Source organism: Mobula hypostoma, chromosome 6 (assembly GCF_963921235.1).
Source record: "Mobula hypostoma chromosome 6, sMobHyp1.1, whole genome shotgun sequence".
NCBI classification, from domain to species: domain Eukaryota; kingdom Metazoa; phylum Chordata; class Chondrichthyes; order Myliobatiformes; family Myliobatidae; genus Mobula; species Mobula hypostoma.
This window is the reverse complement of record NC_086102.1, coordinates 95,483,505-95,496,334: the sequence shown is the minus strand read 5'-3', so window position 1 is coordinate 95,496,334 and position 12,830 is coordinate 95,483,505. Positions and strand designations below refer to the sequence as shown.

General features: G+C 41.9%; 1 protein-coding gene across 2 annotated transcripts in view; it reads right to left on the bottom strand.

Annotated features, from left to right (window-relative positions):
* LOC134348218 (BCLAF1 and THRAP3 family member 3-like) overlaps positions 1–12,830 on the bottom strand; it is a 65,674-nt gene that overhangs the window by 52,596 nt on the left and 248 nt on the right. For both annotated transcript variants that reach the window (XM_063051259.1, XM_063051258.1), the window contains exon 2: positions 11,327–11,387. In XM_063051259.1, the coding sequence (XP_062907329.1) occupies positions 11,327–11,367 (41 nt within the window). In that variant the 5' untranslated portion in view covers positions 11,368–11,387. The remainder of the gene's footprint in view (positions 1–11,326; positions 11,388–12,830) is intronic.

Sequence of the window (12,830 nt, the reverse complement as noted above, 5' to 3'; positions counted from 1 at the left end):
GCATTTATCCTCCACCTCATCGCAGTTTAACATATGATTAAGGAGTTGGTATAGGAGGGAGAGCATAAGATTTTTGGATCATTGGGCTCTCTTCCAGGGAAGGTGGGACCTGTACAGAGAGACAGTTTGCACCTGAACTGGAAGGGGATAATATCCTAGCAGAAAGGTGTGCTAGTGCTGCATGATGGGGTTCAAACTAGAGTTGTAGGAGAATGAGAACCAGAGTGCTAGAACAGTGGGTGGAGGTTGCAGAGACAGATATTGTAAGACCTCATACAATGCCAGGAACCAAAAGGTTGAGCATGGTCTGATTAATGTCCTGAGCTGTGCATATTCCAATGCAAGAAATATTGCACGAAAGGCAGATGAGCCCAGGGCATTAATCAACACTTGATATTATGATATTGTAGCCATTAGTGAGGTTTGGTTGCAGGAGGGCAATTAGAGATTGGTTGGTATGACGTGGACACCACTGCGTTGTGGCTGAAAGAAAGCCATCGATGGGAGCTTAACATCAATGGATATACTTTGTATCGAAAGGACAGGTCAGAAACGTAGGCAGTGGTGTGCCTCTGTTGGTAAGAGATGGAATTGCATCTTTAGAAAGAGGTGACATAGGGTCAGAGAATGTTGAACCTTTACGGATGAAGTTAAGAAATTGCAAGGGTAAAAAAAAAATGGGAATCACATATAGGTGTAGGATTGAGATTGCAAAGGGAGTTGGAAAAGGCACATAATAAGGGTAATGACACAATTGCAATGGAGGACTTCAACATGCAAGGGGATTGGGAAGATCTGGCCAGTGTCGGATCACAAGAGAGGGAACTTGTTGAATGCCTACTTGATTCTGGCATGGTCTTGGAGGACTAGAAGATTACAAATATCATTCCGCTCTTTAAGAAGCGAAAGAAACAAAATTATAGGCCAGTTAGCCTAACCTCAGTGGTTGGGAAAGCATTGGAGTTGATTATTCAGGATGAGGTTTTGGGGTACTTGGAGACTAATGATAAAATAAGTCAAAGTTAGTATGATTTCTGTAAAGGGAAATCTTGCCTGACAAATCTGTTAGTGTTATTTGAGGAAGTAACAAGCAGGGTGGACAAAGGAAATGCAGTGGATGTCATTTACTTGGATTTCCAGAAGGCATTTGATAAGGTGCTGCACAGGAGGCTGCTGAACCACATAAAATCCTATGGTGTTACAGGAAAGGAACTGGCTTGCACAGAGGAATGGCTGATAGGCAGGAGGCAACGTAGGACTAAAACGGGCATTTTTCTGGTTGGCTGCCAGTGCCTAGTGGTTTTCCTCAGGCGCCAGTATTGGGACTGCTACTTTTCACATTGTTTGTCAATGATTTGCATAATGGAATTGATGGCTTTGTGGCAAAGGTTGCGGATGATAGGTGGAGGGATAGGTAGTGCTGAGGAAGCAATGCAATTGCAGCAGGACTTAGACAAATTGGAAGAGTGGGCAAAAGTGTGGCAGATAGAATACAGTACTGGGAAATATATGATAATGTATTTTAGTAAAATGAACAACAATGCACGCTAATACCTAAATGGGGAAAAGGTTCACACATCAGAGGTGCAGAGGGACTTGGGAGTCCTTGTGCAAGACTTCCAGCTGGTTAATTTACAGGTTGAGTCTGTGGTAAAGAAGGCAAATACAATGTTTGTATTTATTTCAAAGGGAATAGAATATAAAAGCAAGGAGATAATGCTGAGCCTTTATAAGATACTAGTCAGGCCATACACAGAGTACAGTCAACAGTTTTAGGCCTCATATCTCAGAAAGGATGTGTTGTCATTGTAAAGAGTCCAGAGCAGGTTCATGAGGATGATTCCTGGAATAAAGAGGTTACCATATGAAAAGCATTTGGCAGCTTTGGGCCTGTACTCACTGGAACTCAGAAGAATATGGGGGGTGGGGGAGGGTCTCATTGAAACCTACCGAATGTTGAAAGGACTAGATGGGTGGATATGGAGGGGATGTTTCCTGTGGTGGGAGTATCCAGAACCAGAGGGCACAGCCTCCAAATTGAGATGTACCGTTTTAGAACAAAGGTAAGGGGGATTTTTTTTTTAGCCAGGGTAATGAATCTACAGAATGCTCTGCCACAGACAGTGGTAAAGGCCAAGTCCGAGGGTATATTTAAGGCAGAAGTTGATAGTTTCCCATCAGTCAGGGCAATAAAGATATGACGAGAAGAAGTGTATTGGTTTGAGTGGGATCCGGGATAAGGGATCAGCCATAATAGAATGGGTGGACGGTTTGATGGGCTAATTGGCCTAATTCTGCTCCTGTGTCTTATGGTTTTATTTAGAGGAACAAATCTGTGGGGAGATCACAGACTGTTGCAAAAAAAAAACAAACAAAAGGTTGCTCTACGAGGTGATTTTTACTTTTCACGGATTGACTGTGAATTCCATACTGAAAAGGACTGGATAGGATGGAGTTTGTCAAATGTGTTCAGGAAAGTTTTTCTTCATCAGTATGTAGAAGTTACAATGAGTGTGCAATACTGGAGCTGTTATTAGGGAATGAGACAGGGCAGGTGACAGACGTTTGTGTAGAGGAACACTTGTCATCTAGTGATCACAATGTCTTTAGTTTTAAAGTAATTAAGCAAAACAATAGATCTGGTCAGCAGACAGAGATTCTACATTGGAGAAAGGCCAATTTTGATGGAATCAGAAAGGATCTGGAAAGTGTAGATTGGTACAGCTGTTTTCTGGCAAAAGTGTACTTCATAAGTAGGAGAACTTTAAAAATGAAATTTTGTGAAACAAAGCTTGTATGTGCCTGTCAGAATAAAAGGTAAAGATAACATGTGTAGGGAACCTTGGTTTCAAGAGATATTGAGGCCCTGTTTAAGTTTAAAAAAAAAGGAGCTGCATAGCAGGTATAGGCATGTAGGAGCAAATGAGGTGCTTAATGAGTGTAAGAAATGCAAGAGAACTCTTGAGAAAGAAATCGGGATGGCTAAAAGAAGGCATGAAGTTGCCCTTGCAGGCAAGATGAAGGAGAATCCTAAGGGATTCTACAGATATGTTGAAAGCAAAGGACTGCAAGGGGCAAAATTGGTCCTCTGGAAGATCAGAACGGTAATCCATGTATGGAACCAAAAGAGATGGGGGGGGAGATCTAAATAAATGTTTTGCATCTGCATTTACTCAACAGATGAACGCAGTGTCTATAGAAGTGAAGCAAATTGTCATCAACTTCATGGACCCTATACAAATTACAGAGGAGGAGGTGTTTACTGCCCTGAGGCAAATTAGGGCAGAATAATCGCAAGGGCCTGACACGCACTCCCTCAGTCCCTGCGCAAAGCAAGTGCAGAAACTTCCAGGGCCTTAGCAGAGATAGTTAAATCCTTCTTAGTGACAGTTGAGGTACCAGAGGCTTGGAGGATAGACAATGTTGTTCCACTGTTCAAGACTGACTAAAAATAAACCAGGAAATTATAGACTGAAACAACAGGAATTCTGCAGATGCTGGAAATTCAAGCAACATACATCAAAGTTGCTGTTGAACGCAGCAGGCCAAGCAGCATCTATAGGAAGAGGTGCAGTCGACGTTTCAGGCCGAGACCCTTCGTCAGGACTAACTAACTATCCTTCAGTTAGTCCTGACAAAGGGTCTCGGCCTGAAACGTCGACTGCACCTCTTCCTATAGATGCCGCTTGGCCTGCTGCGTTCACCAGCAACTTTGAATTATAGACTGATGAGCCTGACATCAGTGTTGGGAAAGTTATTGGGAGTTATTCTGAGGGACTGGATATACAAGTATTTGGATAGAAATAGATTGATTAATGATAATCAGCATGGCTTCATGCGTGGTATGGCATGTCTAACCAAGGTCATGGTTTTCAGAGGAAGTTACCAGGAAAGTGGATGAAGACAAGGCACTGGATATTGTCTATATGGACTTCAACAAAGCATTTAACAAGGTCCCGCATGGGAGATTGATCAAGAAGGTTCAGTTACTCAGTATTCAAGATAAGCTAGTAAATTGGATTAGACATTGGCTATGTGGGTGAAGCCAAAGTGTGATAGTACATGGTTACCTCTTCAACTGGAGGCCTTTGACTAGTGGAGTGCTGCAGGGATCAGTGCTGGGTCTGTTGTGATTTGTTATCTATATTAAGATCTGGATGATAAAATGGTTAACTGGATCAGCAAATCTGCAGATAACAACAAAATTGGGGGTGTAGTAGACAGCGAGGAAAGTCTATCATGGCTTGCAGTGGCGTCTAGACCAGCTGGAAAATGGCAGATGGAACTTAATCCAGACAAGTGCAAAGTATTGCACTTCGGTAGGGCCAACCAGGGTGGGTCTTGCATAGTGAACAGTAGGGCACTAAGGAGTGCTGTAGAACTAAGAGATCTGTGAATACAGGTCCATAATTTATTGAAAGTGGCATCACAGGCAGATAAGGTCATAAAGAAAGGGTTCAAAAAGGGTATGTCCTGTTTGACAAACTTACTGGAGTTTTTTTTGAGGATGTAATGAGTGCAGTGGATAGAGGGGAACAGATGGATGTTGTATACTTGGATTTCTAGAAGGCATTCGATAAGGTGCAGCACAAGAGACATAAATAAGATATGGATGCATAGAGTCGGAGGAAGTGTATTGACATGAACAGTGGATTGGTTAACCAATAGAAGGCAGATTTGGTATAAATGGGTGTTTCTCCCATTGGCAGTGATGATAAGTGGGGCTGGTGCTGGGCCCGCAGCTGTTCACAATTTACATTGATGATTTGGAAGAGGGGACTAAGTGTAGCATAGCAAAATTTGCTGATGACACTAAACTGAGTGGAAAAGCAAATTGTACAGAGGATGTGGAGAGTCTGCAGAGAGATATAGATAGGTTAAGTGAGTGGGCCAAGGTCTGGCAGATGGAATACAAAATGTGAGATCATCTACTTTGGAAGGAAAAATAGAAGAGCAGATTATTATTTAAATGGTGAAAGACTGCAGCATGCCGTTGTGCAGAGGGATTTGAGTGTGCTTGTGCATGAATCACAAAAAGTTGGCTTGCAGGTACAACAGGCAAATGGAATGTTGGCCTTCATTGCTGGAGGGATTGAATTCAAGAGCAGGGAGGTCATGCTGCAACTATACAGGGTATTGGTGAGGCTGCACCTGGAGTACTGTGTGCAGTTCTGGTCTCCATATTTAAGGAGGGATATACTGGCTTTACAGGCAGTGCAGAGGAGGTTCACCAGGTTGATTCCAGAGATGAAGGGGTTAACCTATGAGGAGAGATTGAGTCGCCTGGGACTATACTCTCTGGAAATCAGAAAAATGAGAGGGGATCTTATAGAAACATACAAAATTTTGAAAGGGATAGATAATATAGAAGTAGGAAAGTTGTTTCCATTGGTAGGTGAGACTAGATCCAGGGGACATTGCCTCAAGATTCAGGGGAGAAGATTTACGATGAAGATGAGGAGAAACAGTTTTTCCCAGGGAGTGGTGAACCTGTGGAATTCTCCACCCAGGGAAGCAGCTGAGGCTTCTTCACTAAATATACTTAAAATACAGTTAGACAAGGATAGATCTGGTCTCAGGGTTGAGGTTCTTAACTGGAAGAAGGCCAAATTTGAAGAAATGAGAAAGAATCTAAAAAGCGTGGATTAAGACAGGTTGTTCTCTGGCAAAGATGTGATTGGTAGGTGGGAAACCTTCAAAGGAGAAATTTTGAGAGTGCAGAATTTGTATGTTCCTGTCAGGATTAAAGGCAAAGTGAATAGGAATAAGGAACCTTGGTTCTCAAGGGATATTGCAACTCTGATAAAGAAGAGGGAGTTGTATGACATGTATAGGAAGCAGGGAGTAAATAAGGTGCTTGAGGAGTATAAGAAGTGCAAGAAAATACTTAAGGAAGAAATCAGGAGTGCTAAAAGACATGAGGTTGTATTGGCAGTCAAAGTGAAGGATAATCCAAAGAGCTTTTACAGGTATGTTAAGAGAAAAAGGATTGTAAGGGATAAAATTGGTCCTCTTGAAGATCAGAGTGGTCGCCTATGTGCGGAACCAAAGGAAATGGGGACGATCTTAAATAGGTTTTTTGCGTCTGTATTTACTAAGGAAACTGGCATGAAGTCTATGGAATTAGGGGAAACAAGTAGTGAGACCATGGAAACTGTACAGATCGAAAAGGAGGAGGTCCTTACTGTCTTGAGGAAAATTAAAGTGGATAAATCCCCGGGACCTGACAGGTTTTTCCCTCGGACCTTGAAGGAAACTGGTGTTGAAATTCCAGGGGCCCTGGCAGAAATATTTAAAATGTCGCTGTCTACAGGTGAGGTGCCGGAGGATTGGAGAGTGGCTCATGTTGTTCCGTTGTTTAAAAAAGGATCGAAAAGTAATCCAGGAAATTATAGGCCGGTAAGTTTAACGTCGGTAGTAGGTAAGTTATTGGAGGGAGTACTAAGAGACAGAATCTACAAGCATTTAGATAGACAGGGACTTATTAGGGAGAGTCAACATGGCTTTGTGCGTGGCAGGTCATGTTTGACCAATCTATTGGAGTTTTTCGAAGAGGTTACCAAGAAAGTGGATGAAGGGAAGGCAGTGGATATTGTCTACATGGACTTCAGTAAGGCCTTTGACAAGGTCCCGCATGGGAGGTTAGTTAGGAAAATTCAGTCGCTAGGTATACATGGAGAGGTGGTAAATTGGATCAGACATTGGCTCAATGGAAGAAGCCAATGAGTGGTAGTAGAGAATTGCTTCTCCGAGTGGAGGCCTGTGACTAGCGGTGTGCCACAGGGATCAGTGCTGGGTCCATTGTTATTTGTCATCTATATCAATGATCTGGATGATAATGTGGTAAATTGGATCAGCAAATTTGCTGATGATACAAAGATTGGAGGTGTAGTAGACAGTGAGGAAGGTTTTCAGAGCCTGCAGAGGGACTTGGACCAGCTGGAAAAATGGGCTGAAAAATGGCAGATGGAGTTTAATGCAGACAAGTGTGAGGTATTGCACGTTGGAAGGAGAAACCAAGATTGAACATACAGGGTTAATGGTAAGGCACTGAGGAGTGCAGTGGAACAGAGGGATCTGGGAATACAGATATAAACTTCCCTAAAAGTGGCGTCACAGGTAGATAGGGTCGTAAAGAGAGCTTTTGGTACATTGGCCTTTATTAATCGAAGTATTGAGTATAAGAGCTGGAATGTTATGATGAGGTTGTATAAGGCATTGGTGAGGCCGAATCTGGAGTATTGTGTTCAGTTTTGGTCACCAAATTACAGGAAGGATATAAATAAGGTTGAAAGAGTGCAGAGAAGGTTTACAAGCTTGTTGCCGGGACTTGAGAAACTCAGTTACAGAGAAAGGTTGAACAGGTTAGGACTTTATTCCCTGCAGCGTAGAAGAATGAGTTGAGATTTGATAGAGGTATATAAAATTATGACGGGTATAGATAGAGTGAATGCAAGCAGGCTTTTTCCACTTAGGCAAGGGGAGAAAAAAACCAGAGGACATGGGTTAAGGGTGAGGGGGGAAAAGTTTAAAGGGAACATTGGGGGGGCTTCTTCACACAGAGAGTGGCGGGAGTATGGAATGAGTTGCCAGACGAGGTGGTAAATGCGGGTTCTTTTTTAACATTTAAGAATAAATTGGACAGATACATGGATGGGAGGTGTATGGAGGGATATGGTCCGTGTGCAGGTCAGTGGAACTAGGCAGAAAATGGTTTGGCACAGCCAAGAAGGGCCAAAGGGCCTGTTTCTGTGCTGTAGTTTCTATGGTTCTATGGTTAGATAGATTTTTACATAGTAGGGGAATTAAGGGTTATGGGGAAAAGGCAGGTAGATGGAGCTGAGTTTACGGAGAAATCAGGCATGATCATATTGAATGGCAGGGCAGGTTCGATGGGCCGGATGGCCTACTCCTATTTCTTATGTTCTTATGTAAAGAACGCTTTTTGCACATTGGCCTTCATAAATCAAAAGTATTGAGTACAGGAGATAGGATGTTATGTTGAAACTGTACGAGATATTGGTGAGGCCTAATTTGGAATATTGTGTGCAGTTTCAGCCACCTACCTACAGGAAAGATGTAAATAATATTGTAAGCGTACAGAAAAAATTTATAAGGATGTGGTTAGGTCTGAAGGACCCAAGTTAAAGTAAAGACTGGAACAATTAGAACTTTATTTAATGGAACACAGAAGTTTGAGGGAAGATTTCACAGTGGTACAAAAAATTATGAGTGGTATATATAAGCTAAATGCAAGCAGTCTTTTTCCACTGAGGTTGGGTGGGACTACAGCAAGAGGTCATGAGTTAAAGGTAAAGGTGAAAAGTTTAAGGGGAAAATGAGGGGACACTTCTTCACTCAAGAGGGTCGTGACAGTGTGGAATGAACTGCCAGCACAAATGGTGCATGACAGCTCAATTTCAATGATTAAGGGTAGTTTAGATAGGTACATGGATGGTAGGGGTTTGGAGGGCTGTGGTCTCAGTGCAGGTCAAAGGGAGCAAGCAGTTTAATGGGTTGGCATATACTAGATGGGCTGAAGGGCCTGTTTCCGCGCTGTACTCTTCTATGGCTCTATGACTAAATAATGGATGAGTTTTCTATACTGTAGAATGGTCCTTGCAGATTCCAAGATAACAAGTGTTCTGTGAAAGGGAAGAGAAAATTGGGTCTTTTAGCCCAAATCATTACTAGGAAGATGTTACACTTCATCTGAAATACAGCAATAGAACATTTCACTTAAAAAACACAACTTATTGTTTTTGATATGAAGGTTAGAAAGTTTGAACCCAAATATACCACAGACAACTGTTCAACTGTGCAACAAATCCACAGTTCTATATGAAAAGCTAATGCACACTAACATGACATTTTCTGATTGCATGTGAATCATGCCAGAAATTTGTGTTTTTAAATTCCAAAGCAAGCAGTGCACTTGAACGGCAAACCAAACAATATTGCATGACATCATGTAATTCAGAAGGGAAGAAGACCATATGACAATAACACACAGGAGGAGAACTAGGCCATTCAGAGTCTGCTCTGCCATTTGATCATGGCTGATCCATTTTCCTCTCCACCTCATTCGTTGCCACTATTATGGAGGCCATGTCTTTGGGTGTATTTAAGCAGAGGTTGATAGATTATTGTTAAGTCATGGGGGAGAGGGGCAGGGAGGTTATGAAGAGAATCTCCTTCACTGGCTCCCTTCATTCCCACTCTTTGCCTCCTGCCAATCAGCCGGTCCTCTATCCACCAGTATCTTTCCTTCAATACTATAGGCTCTTATCTTGCTAAGCAACCTGATGTGTGGCATCTTGTCAAAAGCCATCCTTAAGATCCAGGTGCACAACATCCACCAATTTCCTTGTCTATCCTGCTTGTGATTTTCTCAAAGATTTCCAACAGATCTGTTGGTCAAGATTTTCCCTTAAGGAAACCATGCTAACTTTTACCATGCATCTCCAAATACCCCGAAACTTCATCCTCAACAATCACCTCCAAAATCTCCCCAACCATTAAGGTCAAGCTAACTGGCCTATAATTTCCTTTCTTCTGCCTCCCTCTCTTCTTGAAGAGTGGCAAGACATTTGCAATTTTCCACTCCTCTGGAACCACTCCAGAATCTAGTGATTCTTGAAAGATCTTTAGGAAAGCCTCCACAATCTCCAGCCACCTATTTCAGAACCCTGGGGTATAGTTCATCTGATCCAAGTGACTTATCTACCTTCAGACCTTTCAGTTTCCCAAACACCTTCTCCCTCAAAGTTCAAAGTAAAAGTTACTATCAGAGTACACGTCACCAGATACAACCCTGAAATTCTTTTTGTGTGGGTATACTTAGCAGTTCTATAGAACAGTAACTGTAAACAAACTATATAAATGTCAATATACATAAATAGCAATAAATAACAAGCCTGAAATAACAATATAACTGAGTCCTTAAATAAGCGTAGCTATCCCTTTTGTTCAAGAGCCTACTTGCTGAGGGGTAGTAGCTGTTTTTGAAAGTGGTGATACGAGTCCTGAGGCACCTGTGCCTTCTACCTGATGGCAGCAGTGAGCAAAAAGCATGGCCTAGGTGGTGAGGACCTTTGATGATTGAGGCTGCTTTCCTCCGCCAATGTTTCACGTAGATGTATTAGCAACTGCAGTCACACTCTGACATACTGCTGGGGTCCTCCACAGTAAAGTGATCCAATATCTACCCTCGCCTCTTTTGCTCTTCATATATTTGAAAAAGCTTCTTGTATCCTCTTTGATATTATTGGCATGTTTACCTTCGTATTTCATCCTTTCCTCCTTAAGGCATTTTTTTTTTTTAATTGTCCTGTTGGTTTTTACAAGCTTCCCAATCCTCCAACTTCCCACCATTTTTTTGCTTTATTATATGTCCTCTCTTTACTTTCATGATAGATTTGACTTCCATTGTCAACCACAGTTGCATCATTCCGCCTTAAAATATGTCCTCTCTTTCACTTTCATGATGGCTTTGACTTCCATTGTCAGCCACAGTTGCATCATTCTGCCTTTAAAATATCTATTTTGCACCTTCTGAATTTCTCCCAGAAACTCCAGCCATTGCTGTTCTGCATCATCCCTGCTAGTGTCTCCTTCCAATCACCTTTGGCATCAATCTCATGCCTCCCTTTACTCCACTCTGATATTGACATATTTGACTTTAGCTTCTACCATTCAAATTGCAGGGTGAATTCTATCATATTACAATGACTGATTCCCAAGCGTTCCTTTACTTTAAGCTTCCTCATAAAATCTGGTTCATTAAACACTCAATCCAGGATAGCTGATCCCCTAGTGGCTCACCCACAAGCTGATCTTAAAAAGGCCATTACATTTCATAGGCATTCTACAAATTGTACCACACCTCCGTCAAAATAGTTTAAAACCTCCCCAACAGTTCTAGAAAAATTGCCCACAAGGATATTGGTTGCCCCCCTCCCTCCGGGTTCAGGTATAATTGGAAGCCTATGTACAGGTCATATGTTACGCAGAAGAGATCCCAATGATCCAGAAATATGAAACCATGTCCCCTGTACCAATTCTTCAACCACACATTTATCGGTCAAATCATCCAATTCTTACCCTCACTGGTGCATGTCTCACATTCCTGACTCTGGCACTTGGAAGGTAATTTACCATCCATACGTCTCTATCACGACCATATTTTTTTAAAAAAAGGCAGTAATTTATTGAAAAGTAATAATAAGAATTGCTGTGCTCAATTTTATATTAAATTCTATCCAGTCAGTTTTGCTCTTTGAGAAGGGTAGAACAACTGCATTTTCAAAATGCTTAAATCTCTTACCTGTGCTTCCATCTTGGGGATCTTGACCTTGAGCGAACCATCGTGCCTGGCAACAAGGAACCTTGTGATTAAGATAAAACATATTATAATCAAATATTTAACCAACTTTGGAAAGCAAGTTTGCTGACAAGTACTTATTACTTTATGGTATCACAAAAATGAATTTAACAGAAAGGAATAGGAATTTTATTGACATTTGCAACTGCATGTAATTTTTTTTTCCTTTGGGTGATAATTAAAATAATTTCCCACATTCAAAATTCAATAAAAATTATTGGAAATGATAGCAATAATGCCATGCCCAACACACACAAGCACACGTGTTGGATCTAGAGACGATATTGTCTATAAGGTTCTTCAGGAAGTCAAGAATGATACACAAATCTTATGGTTACAGTTATTTTATTGAATATTCAAAGTGCAGGATAAGCATTTTGAACAAGGACAGTCTTGATTTACAGTGTTATGGCCTATCAAGCTTATAAACAAGAATTTAAAATTCCACCAAAATTTACAAACAAGTGATTATACAAACATATAGGAAGATAAACTGTAAGAAAAATAACAATTTAAATTGCATTTTAAAGCCTAATCCAAAATATGGTTGATTCATTTTACTGCCTGTTCCTCAATGGATAACCCTTTTCACATGCCTTGGCTGACAATCCCACTGAACCCAACGGATGAACCCTACTGAATCCTCAGTAAGCAGTCCCAAAAAGCACAAAATAGGACCACTAACTTCCCAACATCCATTTTCAAACACAGTTTACCACCCTGCCCTAATCCACCAGGAGAAAAACCAAAACTTGTAACCCCAGCAGCCCTCATCGCCAACTACCCCATAACTATTGGCCTACTTTAGAGAAGCAATGAAGAATCAAACCACTCAACACCACAGGAAATCAAGATTCACTTCATCCTTCACCCCTGATCTCAACCCTACAACCACTGAGAAAACCCGATCCCATTCAATACACCACCGCCACCACTCTCCAGTCTCACCCCTTCATTCAACTGGTAGGTGGTGACATTCTCCAGCCCAACCTGATCCCTCCCAACCACTTGAGTCCCTGATCCCACTCTACACCTCTCCCGGCCTGTCCATTCATGTGCGAACCCTTGATTCGCTTAACACATTGCCAGCCCATTCATCTATGGGAGAACCTATGAAGCAGACACACAGTGATTCAGGAACAGCTTTTTCCCCTCCGCCATCCAATTTCCAAATGAACATTGACCCCATGAACACCATCTCAATGATTTTTGTACATTTAAGACACATATATACCTACTGCAATTCAGTTATTTTCTCTCTATTTATCAGGTACCGTTGCTGTAAAGTTAGCAAAGTTGACATCAGCCGATGATAATAAACCTGACGGACTCTCTCTCTCCGGCCCCCCCCCCTCCCCTCCCCTCCCCTCCCCCCCCACTAGAAGCACCTACCACGCATGCGCGTCCACAAGGCCGTTCAGAAGGGCTCGCGCACCGACGGAACGGG